The 18,584-nt window shown below is 40.3% G+C and overlaps 1 protein-coding gene across 1 annotated transcript in view; it reads right to left on the bottom strand.

The window, feature by feature from the left end:
- Positions 1–646: 646 nt before the first annotated feature.
- Positions 647–18,584, bottom strand: part of APBB1IP (amyloid beta precursor protein binding family B member 1 interacting protein) — a 106,432-nt gene continuing 88,494 nt past the window's right edge. The window contains exons 13-14 of the mRNA XM_049624724.1: positions 11,643–11,746; positions 647–9,172 (exon numbers count right to left, since the gene is read on the bottom strand). Coding sequence (XP_049480681.1) covers positions 8,660–9,172; positions 11,643–11,746 — 617 coding nt within the window. The 3' untranslated portion in view covers positions 647–8,659. The remainder of the gene's footprint in view (positions 9,173–11,642; positions 11,747–18,584) is intronic.

Genomic DNA, 18,584 nt, shown 5'->3' with positions numbered 1-18,584 from the left:
AAAAAGATCCTAGAACTAATTAGCAATTATAGTAAGGTTGCCAGATTCAAGGTTATATGCAAAAGTCAAGTGCAATTGCATTCCTATAGACTAGCAATGAACAACTAAAATCCAAAATTAAAAATACCATTTCCATTAGCACCCCCAAAATGAAATACTTAGGTAAAAGTCTAACAAAATATGTATTAGATCTATGTGAGGAAAACTACAAAACCCTAATGAAAGAAAGCAAAGAAGAACTAAATAAATGGAGCAATATTCCACATTCCTGGGTAGGAAGACTCTATTGTCAAGATGCTAGTTCTTCACAACTTGATCTATAGATTCATAGAAATCCCCATCAAAATCCCAGTGAGCTATTTTATAGATATTGACAAACTGATTCTTAAGTTTACATGGAGGGGCAAAAGATCTAGAATAGCCAACACAATATTAAGGAACAAAACTGGGTGACTATCTGACTTCAAGACTTACTATAAAGCTATACTAATCAACACCTTGTGGTATTGGCAAAAGAACAAACAGATTAGGGAAACAGAATAGAGAGCCCAGAAATCAGACCACAGAAATACAGTTAACTGATCTTTGACAGAGGAGCAAAGGCAATACAATGGAGAAAAGACTGTCTTTTTACAAATGGTTGTAGAACAACTGGGTATCACATGTGAAAGCAAAATCTAGACACGAACCTTACATCTTTCACAAAAATTAAGTCAAAATGGATCATAGACCTAAAAATAAAATGCAAAACTATAAAATTTCTAGAATATGACATAGGAGAAAATTTAGGGGACCTTGGGTTTAGCAATGACTTTTTAGATACAATGGCATGATCCATGAAAGAACTGATAAGATAGACTTCATTAAAATTAAAAACTTCTGCTCTGTGAAAGATAGTGTCAAGAGAAGAAGACAAGTCAGAGATTGTGAGAAAATATTTGCACAAGACACATTTGATAAAGAACTGCATATAAACATAGATATAATTACATATAATTCTTTATATGTAACATATAAAGAATTCTTAAAACTGAACATAAAAAAATGAACCAGATTAAAAAATGGGCAACAGATCTGAACAGACACCACACCAAAGAAGATACACAGATGGCAAACGAGCATATGAAAATGTGCCCAATATCATATGTCATTAGGGAATTGCATATTAAAACAATAATGAATTACTACTACACCCCTATTAGAATGGCCCAAATCCAGAACATGGATGACACCAAATGCTGGTGAGGATGTAGAGCACAAGAAATCTCATACATTGCTGGTGGGAATGCAAAATGGTACAGCCACCTTAGAAGACAATTTGGCAGTTTCTTGCAAAACTGAACAGACTTTTACCATGCAATTCATCACACAGTAGCTTGACTCATGATTGTCAAAACTTGGTAGCCACGAAGATGCCCTTCAGTTGGTGAATGTATAAATAAACTGTGGTACATCCAGGCAATGGAATATTATTCAGCACTAAAAAGAAATGGGCTATCAAGCCATGAAAAGACATGGAATTAAGTACATATTACTACATGAAATAAGCTAATTGAAAAGGCTATGCACTATGTGATTCCAACTTTACAACATTCTGGAAAAGGCAAAACAATGGAGACAGTAAAAAGATCAGTGGTGGCCAGGGGCTTTGGGGGAGAGGATGATAAATAGGAGGAGTATAGGGTATTTTCAGGACAGTGAAGCTATTCTGTATGGAACTGTAAAGGTGGATACATGTCATCTGTGAAAACCCATAGATGGTGTTAACACTAAGAGTGAACCCTAAGGTAAACTGTGGACTCTGCGTGATAATGATGTGCCAATGAAATTCATCAATTGTAATACATGTAGCACTCTGTTGCAGAATGTTAAAAGTGCAGGAGGGCAGGGGCCATAAGGGAATTCCCTCTACTTTCTGCTCAACTTTGCTGTGAACCTAAAACTGCTCTAAAAATTTAAGTCATTGAAAAAATTTTAAAAACTCAATAGATAGCTTACACACAGATTAGATTGTGCTAAACAGAGAATTAGTGGGAATTAAGATCTGATTAGTTTATCTAGAATACATAAGGAAAGGGAAAACATATGAAATTAAGAGATATGAAGAATAGTTAGAAAGCCTGACATACTTTCACTAGAGTTCCATAATTGGATAAGGAGAGGCAATATTTGAAAACAAAATAGATGAGAATTTTCCAGATTAGTGAAATCCACATATTTGTAAAATTAGGAGCCTTAATAGATTCCCAAGCATTCAAATAAAAAGAAACCCACCCAAAACAAAGAAAAGTCTTAAAATCATCCAGAAGGGAAGAAAAAGATGACCAAAATGAAAATATAACTTGACAGCCAACTTCTCAACAGCAACAGTGGAAGCTAGAAGATAGGGGGACAATCTTTTCAAAGAACTCACTGTTGTCTAGTATTTACTAAAGTATTTACCGTCAACAGGTTATTTTGTATCCAGTGAAGCCATCTTTCAAGAATGAGGGTGTAATAAAGATATTCTAGGGAAAAAAAACAAACCCTGAGATGGAACTCAAATATTGGACAATAATTGTGTGTGTCTGAAATTTAAGTGTTCTCAAGTCTTGTATTGTCCTGGTTAAAGTTGTTTAGACTTTATTGAGTATGATGCTGTCACTTATAGGTAGCCACTGAAAAAACAGAGTGTACAGCTTTCTAATAAGATTAAAAAACAGAGTAAGAGAAAAATCCTTAATTACATGAAAAGATAGAAAAAAACAGAAAAATCCAAATAGAAAGTACAAAATAAGATAAATAAGATATTAAAAACAATTACAAATATATAATTACAATAAGAGTTAAAAAATACATTTTCCAGCTAAAAGACAATATTTGCTGGACTCCATACAAACACAAAATCCCCTTATATGCCATTTACAAGTGGCAAAGCTAGAACATAATGATGTCAAAAGTTTGGGAGTAAATGAACAGAAAGATTTTTTCAGGCAAGTAACTGAAAAGAGATGGTGTAGCTGTGTGAATATAACAAGCAGAAAACAATACATAGAGATATAGCATTCAATTCATAATTCACAAAATATACAAATAAATTTTGTTTACACTTAATAAAGTGTCAGAATATATAAGCAGAATTTACTGTAACAATTAAAAGCTATTGACAAATCCACCTTCATCAAAAGGGATTTAAAACATTCTTCCAAGTAATTGATGTATCAAGCGGACTAGATATTAGGCTGTGGAAGACTTGAGCCACATGCTTAGCAAGCTTGTTCTAACCAACATGTACTTAAACATAGATGGGGTCATTTATAAAAACTGACAGTGTATTAAGTCGTAAAAAAAGTCTCACACTTCAAAGGTTCAGTTATCAGTGTGTGATAATTTCACTATCATACCAGCCATTGTTTCTATGACTAAATAAAATACCTAAAACACGTAGTAGAAGCTTAAATGTTCATTTCCCCTTTGAGACCTTCTGAAAGCAGGAGATTCTGTCTCCTGGCAGGTTAAATCTTGTTTCTTGTAAACCTGATCAAACCTGTGTTTTGTTTTATTTTGCTTTGCAGGTATTCTAGTCTTTGTCCTATTGGGAATATTATGCAAGAAATTCTGTAGCTATAAATTATGATAAAGAATTACTGTTTTGTTTTTGTTTTTGTTTTTTAGAGAGAGAAAGTGTGTGCATGCACACAAGTGGGGGAGGGGGAGGGGGAGGAGAGAGAGAATCTCATGCAGGCTCCGCACCCAGCACAGAGCCTGACATGGGGCTGGATCCCATGACTGTGAGATCATGACCTGAGCCAATATCAAGGGTGGGACACTTACCGGGCGCCTTGGTGGCTCTGTAGGTTAAGCGTCCAACACTTGGTTTGGCTCTTGGTCATAATCCTTGCTTGGGACTCTCTCTCACTCTCTCTGCCCCTCCCCTGCTCATGCTCTCTAAAAAGAAATAAACTTAAAAAAAAAAAAAGAGTGGGACACTTCACTGACTGAGCCACCCAGGCACCCCTAGAATTACTGTCTTAATTCCATAGTTCTTCTCCTGCTGTCTCCACCCCAATGTTGGTACTTCCCTCACATCTAAATCTGTGGCTAAGCTTTTCATAAACAGGGAACAAATCTGGTGCATTTTTGAGGCTGACCTAGGTAGACTCATGTATAAGTAGTGTTTGTGAAGATTCTTCTGCAAGACACCAGAGATTCTGTTCCATTTGAGTGAAAACTGCACAGAGCTCCTGATTTGGTACCTGGGCCTCTTGAAAGCAAACTTCTACTCTGAGATGAGGCAAAAGAAGCCCTGATTTCTAAGATTCCTGACTGAAAAGACCTTAACACTGGATTCTTTTTTGGATACTCATACAGTGGAGATCAAAGTGGGCCCACCACACAGGCAAACAAGGAATGGAGCGACACAATGCATTGAGTAAAACTGTCAATATTTTGCCCACAAAATCAGTTAATTATCTTCAATAGCTTTCCTAAAATACATACATACATATGTGTATATATATATATATATATATGTATGTATTATCAGATGCTAAAACTCACAAACATTTTAATGTTTGAATTTTCATAGTTCTTCCCTGTAAAGGAAAGGTACGGTACGGATAGAAGTTAGGAGACCCAGGCTATGACTCAGCCCTTGGCTCTAGGTTAAGCATATTGTCAGGCCCGACTGTCTTCTGGCTTCAGAACCGAAAAGTGGAGTGACAACACAAAGAGAATGATGGTGTTTGTAAAGAGAGTGACAATAAGGCAAGCGTGTGGACAGGGGCAGAAATGAGCAGAAGGGTGAACTATGAGCTTCCAGGGACCAGTCCCAGGCCCTGCCTTACAGTCTATGTACACAGGGAGTCTTGGGTACTGGCATTCTGCTCTGAGTTCTGTAATCAAGTCCTACTTTCTGCTTAAGATTGCTCCAGTGGTTTTGTTATATACAGTCAGAATCCTGGTTAGTGTAGTGGGTCATTTCCAGGGTCCCTTCATCTTGGTGATTCTGTGGCTGTGAGATGGAGAGTCCTTGTTTCCTGCTCTAGACATGGTGGGGGAGGGATGCTATCAAGGTTTTTATACTCTGAAATAAAATCAGCAAGGGGTTATTATTTTTTTGATTGGAGAGGCACTGAATTCTAAATTATCCTCCTCAAATCCCAATGAATTTCTTCCTCTGCAAACTAGGCGGTAATTTTGATCAAGGTAAGTAAGATCCAGATCATTTTTTTTTTTTGATGTTTATTTTTGAGAAACAGAGTGCAACCAGGGGATGGACAGTGAGAGACAAAGACACAGAATCCGAAGCAGGCTCCAGGCTCTGAGCTGTCAGCACAGAGCCCGACGTGGGGCTCGGACTCACGGACCGCAAGATCATGACCTGAGCTGAAGTCAGATGCCTAACTGACTGAGCCATCCAGGTGCCCCAGATCCAGATAATTCTAATGAAGGATCTTTTGTCCTGGACATCACAGGATTTGTTCATTAATCTATGTCAGGTTGAAGCAACTGGACAATTCTGTGTAGCCACAGACATTGTTTTACCTGTGAGCTCAGAATCATTTTCTAAGAAAATTATGCCATTAACACCTTTCTTGTATTGTCCCAGAGATCTGCATAATGACCAGGCTTTCCCCAGGTCATTTCCCCAGATGTTTTTGCAGCATCTGATATCAAAAGATCATCATAAAACAAAAACAAACAGAAAAGAGTACAGTGCATGAGGGTTTTTTTTTTTTTTATTAAAATTTTTTTTTAAGTTTATTTATTTTTGAGAGACAGAACATGAGTAGGGGAGGAGCAGAGACAGAGGGAACCACAGAAGCTGAAGCAGGCCCCAGGCTCTGAGCTGACAGCACAGAGCCCCACGCGGGGCTCGAACTCAGGAACCATGAGATCATGACCTGAGCCAAAGTCGGATGCTTAACTGACTGAGCCACCCAGGCACCCCGAGGAGAGATTTAATGTAAATCATTTATCTTCAATTTTACGGACATGCTTAGGAAAAATGTAGAGCACTTTATCAGTTTTAATTATTAAATATTTTTGTTTTAAAATCTGAATTTGCATTTTTGTTTTAAATGTCAGTTTAGAGCTTACTTTTCTACCCAAATGCTAAAACACAAGATTAATCATCTTCCAGGGCACCTGGGTGGCTCAGTTGGTTAAGTGTCCAACTCTTGATTTTTGGCTCAGGTCTCTTGATCTCACAAGTTAGGTTCCACACTGAGAGTACAGAGCCTGCTTGGGATTCTCTCGCTCCTTCTCTGCCTCTCCTCCACACTCTCTCTCAAAATAAATAAAAATAAAACTTAAAAAAAGATTAATCATCTTCCTTAAGTAGAAAGTAACATTATTATTTATTTTATACCCACTTTAAGAAGGTTTTGAGGGGCGCCTGGGTGGCTCAGTCGGTTGAGCATCCGACTTTGGCTCAGGTAATGATCTCACAGTTCGTGGGTTCAAGCCCCGAATCAGGCTCTGTGCTGACCGCTTGCTCAGAGCCTGGAGCCTGCTTCAGATTCTGTGTCTCCTTCTCTCTCTGCCCTTCCCCAGCTCAAGCTTTGTCTTACTCTGTTTCTCAAAAATATATAAATGTAGAAAAAAAATTAAAAAAAAAGATTTTGAGATGTGGGGAAAAAGGAATCCTTGTGCACTGTTGGTGAGAAGGTAAACTGGTGCAGCCACTGTGGAAAACAGTATGGAGTTTCCTCAAACAAAAACAGAAACACCATATGATCCAGCAATTCCTTTAATGGCTATTTATAAAAGAAAAGAAAAGAAAACACTATTTCTAAAAGATATATTTATTGCAGTATTATTTACAATAGCTAAGATATGGAAGTAACTTAAGTGGCCACTGATAGATGAATGGATAAAGATGTGCTATATACACAAAATGGAATATGACTCAACTATAAAAAAAGAATGAGGGGGCACCTGGGTGGCTCAGTCAGTTGAGCATCCAACTTCAGCTCAGGTCATGATCTCATGGTTTATTTGAGCCCTCTGTCGGGCTCTCTGCTGTCAGCTTGTCAGTGCAGAGCCCGCTTCAGATCCTCCAACCCCCTCTCTCTGCCTACACCTGCTTGCATGCTCCCCCAAATCAATAAGTATTAAAAAAAAAGAATGAAATCTTGCCATTTGCAGCAACATGGATAGATCTAGAAGATATTATGCTAAGTGAATAAGTCAGAGAAAGACAAATACCATGTCATTTCACTCATGTGAAATCTAAAAAAGATGAATAAACAAATAAAAAGCAGAGACAGACCCTTAAATATGGAGGAAAAACGGATGGTTGTCAGAGGAGAAGAGGATGTGGGACTGGGCAAAATGGGTGAAGGGGAATGAATGGGAGATACAGGCTTCCAGCTATGGAATGAATAAGTCACAGGAATAAAAGGCACAATATAAGGAATATAATCAACGATACTGTAATAGCTTATGGTGAGCATAGCATAACATAGTTGTTGAATCACAGTGTTGTACACCTGAAACTAATGTAACGTTGTGTGTTAATTATACTTCAGTTAAAAAAAAAGATTTTGAGGTGTTCCACAGTTAAAAAGAAAAATAAAACAGAATATGGAAATAAAATGAAGAAAATCTAAAAGAACTCCCATAAAATGATTTGAAAGAGAAGAGATATAGGGTAACAGGAACTCAAGATAAATTGGCTATTAAAATTGAGCATTGGGACACCTGGGTGGCTCAGGAGGTTGAGCATCCGACTTCGACTCAGGTCATGATCTCGCAGCTTGTGAGTTCGAGCCCCGTGTCGGGCTCTGTGCTGACAGCTCAGAGCCTGGAACCTGCTTCAGATTCTGTCTCCCTCTCTCTCTGTCCCTCTCCTGCTCATGCTCTGTCTTTCTTTCAAAAGTAAATAAACATTAAAAAAAACTTAAAAAAAATTGAGCATCAGATTTACTGGGGAGAAAACATTCCAGGTTAAAGAATATAAATGATTGCCTTTTCCTGTCCCTAAATCTTAATCTATAGGATACTCATAGCAGTGTAATAACAGACAATCTCCAAACTCTAAATATGTATTTTTTTCATTACTATGTTATTTGACCATTGGAAAACCCTAACCCAAACAGTGTATGTCCAGGACTCCCGGCAATCAGGACATGAGTCTCAAAGAAACCGAATTCATTCTGCCTCCTGTTTTTTTCCTCATTCGATTTTTCAGAAAATTCTGAAGGTCATGGAGGTGGAGATGGAAAACATACCAAAAATTAACAAGATGTTAGAATTCAAAGCTATAAAGGTCAAGTATATATAATGTGGTATTGATAGCACACTAGATTTATACACTGATATTTCTAGAAATACCATCCTCAAGGAAGACTTTCAAACTTTTATTAATTTGATGCTTCTGAACACAATAAAATAAACATAAAACATTCCAGTTAATTTGTAAGGGAAGATGAATTCAGGGAGGTGCAAACACATAGGAAAGGTATGTACATTTAGGCAGATACTCTTGCTTCCGTTATAGGTTAATGATTATGAACATATTTGCGCTGCAGTGAGACGTTTTACACCATTTCTAGTCTGAATGCGTCAATATTTTATCTAAAATGAATAAGGTGTCATGAAGATAAAGTAGCAAAAATGTACTTGAGGTTAGAAATGATTATACCCATCACACAAACATATTTATCTGTTTCCCTTAGGACATGTTGCCTCTTTTCTTTTGCAAAGCTTTCATGAGATCGGACATGAAATCTTGCTCTCCGCTCCCTACTCCACCAGATGGTCCTGGATTCTCTTTCCTCTTCGGGGGAGCCGGAGGTCTTTTGCTGGCAACGGGGGGCGGCTTGGGAGAGTTGAGTGCAGGTGGGGGCGGGGGCGGGGGCGGTAATGATAACCCAGCATCCCCTGCAAACGACGGCGGTGGGGGAGGCACGAAGTCCGGGGGCCCTTCGTTAAAATCGGGGGGCGGCGGAGGGAGCTCCTCGTCGTCCTCCAGGGGCGGTGGCGGCGGGGGTGGTGGCAGAGAGTCGTCGGGCGGCGGCGGCGCAGGGAAGCCGCTGCTCATGCCCTTGGCCCTGGGGGCTGTCGCTGGGCTGCCACAGACGTCTGAAGACCTTCGCACGGGAGGGGGCGGTGGCAGGCTGGACTTTGGAAGGTGATGGGCCCTGGGTGTTCCTGGGTCATGGTTACCAAGAGCTGGCTTCTTGTCCTTCAACAGAGCAACCACAGCATACTTCCATTGAAAGGTGAGGTCTTGCTGATTTGGGCAGTGTCTGCTTCCTGAGGGGCAGGGGGGCCTCCACTCCTCAGGCCAATTCTACAAGTTGTTCATGAGCTAGCTCATGTTTGCTGTGAGTAAGGAGAATGACTCCAAATGGCCTCTAACATTATTACCAATAATAACGTCATTTAATGCTAACCTACCAGTCCTATTCAATGAGGTGTTTATTAGATTAGAGATGTATCTCCTCCCAACCAACCACCTTATAGGGGACTAATCCGTGTCTTTAAAAGAGCTTTAGTGATAAGGAGTTTAGCTCCTTGTGTGGTTACTTCAGTCTTTACCTACCCTAAGCTCAGCCTAAGGAAACTCAAAATGGAAGCAAAATGGCTCTCCTGGAATTCCCACTCATGCCCTGGTTCCCAAGACAAGCCACTAGGGCCCTAGACATATGCAGCCATACCATTTTCCTTGGTCTGGGTTGAGCAGGTTGTGAAGCTCAATTGTCAGAAGCAGGTGTCTGTGAAGTTATTTTCCTTTTGTACCATACCTCCAGTGGCAGAGAGCTGATTAGGAAGCTTCCCGAAACTGTCCCCAAATCTCCTGGCTTAGATGTCCTCCTCTTACAGCACAAGGATGATGTACTTTAGGCTACAGGTAACCTTTGTACAAATCTGAGCACAAAGAAGACTCTCCTATGAAAGAACTGCCTGCCTTTTCTTGCATCAGTGGTTGCTGGCATGCTGAGAACAAAGAAACCTTTGCCCATGACTGTGGGCTACCAGGGAGAAACCAATTATATGCTTCACTCCCTCTGACCTAACAGCTTCAAGGGAGGTGGTGGGTGGACCAAGAATCCACACATCTGGTCCATAGTCTTAGATTTACCTTTTCTGAACTGTGTGAAAGTTGGCTGGCTGATCAGGTATAAATCAAGCATCATAAGCTTTACTATTTCTGTCTCAAGGTTATGTTCATATTAAATGAGCTAAAGGTGTGGCTGGGTTCTTCAGAGTAAGATTATACTGCACATGCTGCCGGGCAGAAACCACAACACCGAACTTGGCCAAAGGCTAACAGAGGCGCAGTCCTTCTGCCAACGGTGGAAATCGATGATAGTAAATTACATTTATATAATGCAACTTCCCCAGGGATTCCAGGCAGCTTAGCTGAATCCCTCTGTGTCAGTGATAATTATCATTGCAATTTACAATTTATCAGGCTTTCACTTTCTTTTTTTTTTCTTTAACAACCTCTTACCACTGACGATTAAATTTAGAAGTTTTTTTTTTTTCCTAACAAAGTGCCTTATGATTGAGTTTTCTATTTTATTTGGTTTATTTGCTTAGCACAATAAACTAATTGACTGGTGATGTAATTAAAAAAAATTTCTGAACAGGCAGTTTGGGAACTGATGTTCACACAAGGTGAAGTGATTTCTTTTTTGGGGTCCTTTTGTTGCTTTCAGCATTTTAGAGTGTTTCTCTTTGGTATGCATTACAGGAGCCACGGAAATAATAATCACTGAAAGTACAGTGTATGATGTCAGACTTGAGAAGCTAATAATACTAGAGTAATACAACTTTTAACGGTCTACAATGGTTTTCAAAAATTGTAAGAAATTCAATAAATACAGGATTTAATTGCTCCCACCACTGACTGATGGACAAAATCAAAGGGGAGAATGAAGTGAAAAATTACAGAAGGCACAATTATTTAAGGTTGTTTTGAATCACATATGGAAAATATTCAACAGAATAGTAAGTTGAGATGTTACCAATTAGGCTAGTAACTAGATTACAACTTTCAGCTATAATTTTTAGATAAATTTAAATGAATCTTCATTAATCTCCTTTACTGAAAAAAAAATTATGGAGAATGCTATGTCAATTTGGCTAGTATTTTAAAATGTGTTTTCTTCTCCATCACCCTGAGGATGTATGCAGAACATTAACAGAAAAATATAAAATGCACATTTTATAACAGAACCCTTTTAGTAGTCTTCTAATCTGGTTTCGGGGATTTTCACATTTAATATAGGGCTTCTGACTAACTGGTTGCTCTAATTTATTCAGGAAAAAAATCCCAAGGGTTTAAAACTCAGGTGCCACTTTCAGAATGCTAAAACCACTTGTCTAAATCAAAAAAAGCCCTTCAGTCAAAATCAATGGAGCTAAATTAAAAATATTTACCAAGCCTTAGCATTAAAAAAACAAAAATTCTTACGTTTTTCTGAAGCAATGTGGTAACAGTTGGCTTTAACTTTCCATTCTAGCCTGCATAACTTTAAGATTAAAAACCCCACACAATTACCTAAATGAAATTATAGTGACTTCTTAGTAGTTGGAACTAGATTTTCTGTCTTCGGAGGAGCAGTTATTGGACACTGCTAATAGTTTAGAATATGGGCTTGCTGGAGACAGTCTGAGAATGACGTCCAGTCACTCTCTGGTCTTACCTTAGTAGTTTCTGCCTGCCTCTGGGCTTCTTCAAGAACAGCATTTACAGAATGTGCAGCCTGGGGAATCTGCCCGTTGGCCTGGGTGGTGCCTGCTTTAGGTCCTGAGGGGGAGAATAAAGACAAGAAGAGTGGGCAAGGCATATTCAGCATTCTTGTGAGTTCATCTAAAAATATAGTTTATATTTCCAAAGCAAAAGACAAGGAATTCTAGGTATACAGGCCTTACAGAAAGTCTGAGGTTCTATGGCAACACTTCATGAGATTCAGCAAAGGTTCAGGAAGGTGAATGCTTTATGTAGGCTATGACATCTCGATTAACTAGGGGCCTAGAGAATGGTATGTTCTGTTTTCAAAAGCCTTTTGACAACTGGAGAATAACTTTGAAAAACTTTTTAAAAATTCCAGTTGCTGAAGATTTTTCTGAACCCTATGTTTCAGGGTGCCTGGGTGGCTCAGTCAGTTAAGCATCCTTCTTGGTTTCAGCTCAGGTCATGATCTCATGTTTCATGGGATTGAGCCCCACGTCAGGCTCTGTGCTGCCAGCATGGATCCTGCTTGGGATTCTCTCTCTCCCTCTCTTTCTGCCCCCCACCCTTATGCATGCACTTTCTCTCTCTCTCAAAAATAATAAACACTTGAAACGTATGTTTCTAGTTTCATACCATGCTGTGTATAGGAACAACTTTTAAACATTATTCTCAACAAAAAAGTAGGATGGGCACAAAAATAGAAGACACAGGGGATTGAGTAAAATGTGCAGACCCCTGAGATACCCTGGAATAGGTTTTTTTTCCCAGCAAGTCATGATAAGCACTTATTTTATTTTCTTCCCTTTTTAATTTACCCTTTGGCACAAAAGTGAGGCTAACTGAGGTTTTGCAGTTTTGAGGGAATCTGATAGATTTCATTGGATGTATGTGGATCTCTCTGGGTCCTTAGAGAACATCCTGGAGAGGATGGCCATGCCTCCACACACAAAAGACATTTCTCCAATGACCAAACTGCCACCCAGCCCACAACATGAGGTCTTGCCACTGAGTGAACTCAGAGGTTCCTTTAGCTATGCCCATTGCCTGCTATTCTGTCAAATATTTATGAGATGGCCATTTGCTTGCTTCTTTAAATATTTCCCCAGTAGTTTGAGAAACCCATTCATCTATATAACAACTCAGAGAAGGTTATTAAGGACATGACATTGGGAAGAGGGGAATGTTTGATGAGGAAGAGGATATTAACAGGGCCTAAAGTATCTCTCTGCAAATTATTAAGTACCAAATGAAAAATCTGCACAGGAGAGATATCGGACAACACATTAACCAAGTGGTCAAAATGAATGTTTCCAACGAGGGGCAAACAGATGTCATATGTGTCTGATTGTGATAACCTGAGGACATGTGGCTCTCATGCAGTATTCCCACCAAAAATGCACTGTCTGAAATGAATCATAAGGAAACATCAGACACATCCAAATCAAGGGAATATGGATGTGATTTAGATAAAAATATCAATATTGAATACTAAATTTCCTGGATTTGCTAACTGTACTATGGTTCGTAAGAGAACACCCTTGATTTTTAGGAGTCACAAAGGGAAGACTTAGGGGCAAAGGTGTATGATAGATTCAATCTACTCTCAAGTGATTCAGAAAAAAAAAATGTCTTTGGATAACATAGGGAGAAGTGGGAGTGGGGAGAGAGAAATGATAAAGCAAATATGGCAGACACTCAATACTGGAGATCTGGGTAAAGGGTACATGAAGGCTTTATGTACTATTCTTGCAACTTTTCTGTGTTTGAGATGATTTCAGAATGAAAAAAGGTATTCGTGTCCGTTTATGCAATTGAAATATTAGAACAGGCTAGAATTGCTTTCTCTACTGTCAGTGTTTTAATGATAAAATCCATGTCCCTTGTTCAGCAAGGACAGCCACCTCGTTGTTCTGAGTGGAGCTGTTGGAACGTACATGATGTGCCATGTAAATGTGCATTTCTCTCACTCTAAGGCTTATTAAACGTCTCTGATTAGCCACAGCTTTGTTCTGGAGGTCGGGAAGCAACAGGCCCAAACATCTTTAAGCTTTAGAATGTTTCTATTTAAGATTTTTTGTAAGACTTTGTGCACCATACCATTGTGCCTAGGAGATTTAAACATCTGAGATTCCAAAGTGCTCTATCTTCTCATTTCCTTTGGGCTATTTATTCTCTTTCTCCTCCTTCATCTTATACATATTCAAATCCTTTATTTATCTATAAACACCTTTGCATTTGTGCAAAGCACAAATTTGTGCAAGCAGAGACTAAATCTGAATACTGAAGACCATTGGGGGAGATTCTTTTGAAGGGCAAAAATTATATTTTCTTTTTGCTTCTTTTGTCCAAACACATACACAGGCTGATTTCCCAGCAACATAGTGTGTATTTTTATGTAAATAGGATGACCTGGTCTTTGTCTGTGAGAACAAACAGATAATAATAATAATCCTAAATGTTCCAAGCTGCTGTCTTCCTATTTACCAGGAAATCCAGTCTTTCCCATGGGCTCTCTGCCCCATCCTGGGACAACTGATGTGTGCCCACATACCCCATATATTCTGCAGGTGCCACTGACTGGGATCTAGGTTGTTCTGTCACTGTGTTAATAGTCCCAGCTGTCAAGTGGCAATACAGCCTCTCCCACTGTCTCTCTAGGAGTCCCTGGAGGAATTATGGGTGGGAAGTTTATTAAACAAATATGAGCCCACGAACCATGAGATCATGACCTGAGCCGAAGTCAGACACCCAACTGACTCAGCCATCCAGGCGCCCCCCACCTCCCTCGTTCTTAACCCATGTGGTTTGTGAAAGGCTGACCCTACCACTTGATCTGGCAAATCAGAAGACAGCATGCTCCTGGGTACAGTGAGACTGTTAGGGACAGGCACGAAACAGAGCCCTCCCAGAATTTTTTCAGAGATGAGGGCATCCTCTTTGTACTACGATTTCTGGCTGTGTGAGAAATGTAAGCCTGGAGAGTCAGTGACAGTCCTTGACATCTCAGGGGGACAGTGCCTAAAGAAACAGTATCTTGATGACATCGCTTATGTCCCTGGATCCTTCTATACCTGAAAGCAGCCTACCCACAGACCTCCTAGTTTTGTGCATTAATAAATCTCTCCCCATCACTCTTTGTTGCTTAAACCAGACAGAGTTAGACTGCCATGTGTCAATTGCCATGTGAAGGGTCTGGACTAAAAATAGTTGCTAAAGTCATAAAGTGATTTAATAAGTACTAAAAAAACCCTCTATGGCTCTTCTCTAATAGAAAAATAAAAGCTGCCATTCATCAAGAACGAATTACTTGTTAAGCACTTTGGATACAGAACGTCTCCATGTTTTTCAGTTGGGAAATCATAGCAGAAACACTTCATGATTTCTTTCAGTATCTAGGAGAACAGATACTAAACTAATAATCACAAAGATTATTAATTATGACTGGCTTATAAAGGACAATTCATTGTAGACCCAAGGATAGGAAGGAATTAGCTACATGAAAGAAAAAACCATCACAAACAGAGGTAATAACATCTGTGAATTCCTTAAGAAAAGATGGTGCTTGAGCCTTTGAAGAACTAGGAAGAACAACTGCCCATGTGACAGGAACAGGAAGACACGGGTGGAGAAAGAGGCAGGAGAGCTGGACAAGGCTCATATTATACAGGCTTAGTTGGCCTTGCTAAGGATTTGGGACTTTATCTAAGAGCAGTGGGAAGCTTCTGAAGGGCTACCCACAGGGGAGAAATCATATTTATTTTTAAAAAGGTGAGTCAAGGAGAGAGAAAAGTCTGCAAATGCAGGGAGTTGAGTTGGAGCACCGCCAGAGGAGGCCAAGTGAAAGATCATGGAAGTTGGGATTTGATGACAACGGAGATGAACAGATATGGACAGATTTGACCAATATTTAGAGGGTAGAATCAATAGGAATTGGAGGTGATTGGATTTGGGCATGAGTGAGCTTTTCTTCCATGTGTCCTGCATGAGCAATTGGGCAGACGATGGTATTATTTACAAAAACTGAGAACAACAGTGGGGGAGCAAGTCCGGAGGGTAAGATGAGGAGTCAGTTTTACAGACATCGAGTCTGATGTATCCAAGTGAAGCCACTGAGCAGACAGCTGGATACATGGTTTTGCAGGTCAGCAGAGAAGTCTGCGTTCGATTTATATATTTGTGGGTGGTCAGCACATAGATGGTGCCAGGAGTGGATTTAGACCACTTAGAGGGACTGTCAATGAGAAAAGGGTTAGGATTGATTGACGAGGCTGTGGGCAATTTAAGGTGGGGTAGAAGAGTTAGTAGAGGAGGTTAGAAAAGAGTGACCATAGCAGTTGGGGGTACGATGAGAGGTCTGGAGCATGTGCTTTTTTTTTTTTTTAAGTTTATTTATTTTGAGAATGCACGTGTGCATGAGTTGGGGGGGGGGGGGGGGGGGGAAGACAGAAGATCTGAAATGGGTTCTGAGCTGACAGCAGAGAGCCTGATGTGGGGCTCGAACCCACCAACTCTGAGATCATGACCTGAGCTGAGGTCGGACAATAACCGACTGAGCCACCCAGGTACCCCAAATGTGTACTATCTTGAAAGCCAATAGAGGAGACTGTTTCAAGGAGGAATGTGTTGATGCTGCTGAAAGGTCAGAGAAGAACAGGGGTTTATAATAGTTGCATTTAGCAGCCTAGAGGCCACTGGTGGGATTAGCAAGAGCATTCTCCGTAAGGCATTAGAGGCAGAAGCTTGACTGAAATTGGTGGCAGAGTCAGTGAGGGTAGAGAAGTGGAGGCAGCAAATGTAGTCTACCCTTTAAAACAGTTTGGTTGTCAGGTGGGGCAATAGCTGGAGGGAGGTGTGGAGTCATAGGAGGGTTTTAAAACTTATTTGTTTGTTTGGAGAAGGGAACAATGATAAGGACTCAGTAGAGCAGAAGAGAATGCAGAAGAGGATGGTATAATAAAGTATCTTTCAAGGCTTTGTCCTGAATTCCCGGCACAGAACTTCTAAAACTTTTGGTATTTCCAAAGTGACTGGGATATCTTTGCTATTCAGTGAACCCCTAGGATCACATCTGAGTTTATGCTAACAAGATGGGTTGGGATGTGGGCTGGTTATCAGAAAGATGAACCAAGTGATTAGAGGGTTGGGGCTTTGGGCTAATCGAACCTCTGGGGAGGGGACTGAAATCAATCATGTGGTCAATAAGAGGACAAAGAAGTTCTGCAGCCAGGACCCTCCTAGACCTTGCACTATGCATGTGTCTCTTCATTTGGCTGGTCCTGATATGTGTCCCTTATGATAAAATTGTAATAATAAGGATAGCACTTTTCTGAGTTCTGTGAGTCATTCTAATCAACCAGAACTAGTGGGAACCCCTGAAATTGTAGCCAGGAGGTCAGATGTGTGGATGACATAGGAAGAAAGGCAGCTTTGTTGGGGACAGTGCCCTTGGTCTGAGCTAACTCCATTGGTGGGTGTCAGAGTACTGCAAAACATCAGCTGGTGTTGGAATAGGGACCAGGGCATGCATGGAAGGAATGGCCCTTGTTAGGATGTAACAGAATGGATGCAACTAGGATGGGTGCAGACGCAGGTAAGTTGTTGGTTTTAGTGGTGGGGTGTCAAAGGAGTTCCCATTTGATGGTTCCTTTGCTGAGAGTGAAAGATTTTGGGGTTGGAAATCTGAGGAGAGTGAAGAACATCCAAAACAATGAGAAACTAGGAGATTACATTGACTGGAACAGGTTTGCTCAACATTATTGACATTTGGGACTGGAAAATTTTTTGTTGTGTGGGGGCCTATCCTATGCATTGTAGGAGGCAGCATTCCTAGCCTCTACCCATTAGATGTCACTGGCATTTCCCCCAAGGTGTGACAACCAAAAATGTTTCTAGACATTGTCAAATGTTCCCCAGTGGTCAAAGTCATCCCTGGCTGAAGACTGCCAGTCTACAGAAACACAGTGAGATCAATAGGCAGTATTAAGTGTCCAGTTGTGGGTGATATCCAAAGCTCTGTGGTGGAATCACTTGCTTCCTCTTTTTGGTGACCAGCCCCCATCCTAAAGGTACCTACAGGCCTCCACCCATGGGAGTGAGCCAGATATGCCTCCCACAGAGCCCAGGAGTCTTTACTGGAAAGGAAACCAATGACCCTGGGAGAGATGCCCTAGATGGTTTCAGGATGCCTCACCCCAAAGAGTGAAAGGGGAAGCTTGACAGCCAAGAACTTTTAAGTGGTGTTTCACTCTCAAGCTGAAGACTAACAGAATTAGGAAACCCAACTCTCAACCAACCTCAGCAACCCTTTGTTTAGTAACTCAATAAACATTTACTATGTGCCAGGCTTTTAAGCTCTGGGAACACAATGTGTGCAACATGGTGAAATGGTCCTTTGTCCTTTCAAGACTTAAGAGTCTGGTAGAGAAAACAGGCACCAAATGAGTTAATGGATATATAAAATGATTACACATTGTGGTAAGTGCTCTACAGAAAACAGTTTTATTCAGCATAGACACTTCCGGAAACTCATTGTTCACAGAGCAGCCAGGCTGGACACATCTAATGGAAATATTTTTAAATGTTGGGTTAAATCTACCTTATTGCACCTTCCACACTTTTAAGCTGCTTTTACCCTTTGAGCAGCAAAGAATACACATACTAGCCTTATGTTAGGACTGTTCTTTAACACTGAAAAACAATGACCAGAACTTTTCTGCTGTAAATAGTGCCAGTTCTTTCAACCATTAGTTATCATAAAGACAATGTGTGTGAATTGTAGCTCAGCCACTGACAAGATGCTGGGTACATGCTTCTCCCAGCTTCAGTTTCCTCAGCTGAGGAGCGCAGATGATAATCTATACTTTGCAGGGCTGTTGTAAGAATCAGAGCGATTATATGTAAAGCAATGCAT

The sequence above is a fragment of the Panthera uncia genome, chromosome B4 (assembly GCF_023721935.1).
Source record: "Panthera uncia isolate 11264 chromosome B4, Puncia_PCG_1.0, whole genome shotgun sequence".
NCBI classification, from domain to species: Eukaryota; Metazoa; Chordata; class Mammalia; order Carnivora; family Felidae; genus Panthera; species Panthera uncia.
Note: the sequence above shows the minus strand (reverse complement) of the source record. Positions and strands in the feature narration are given on the sequence as shown.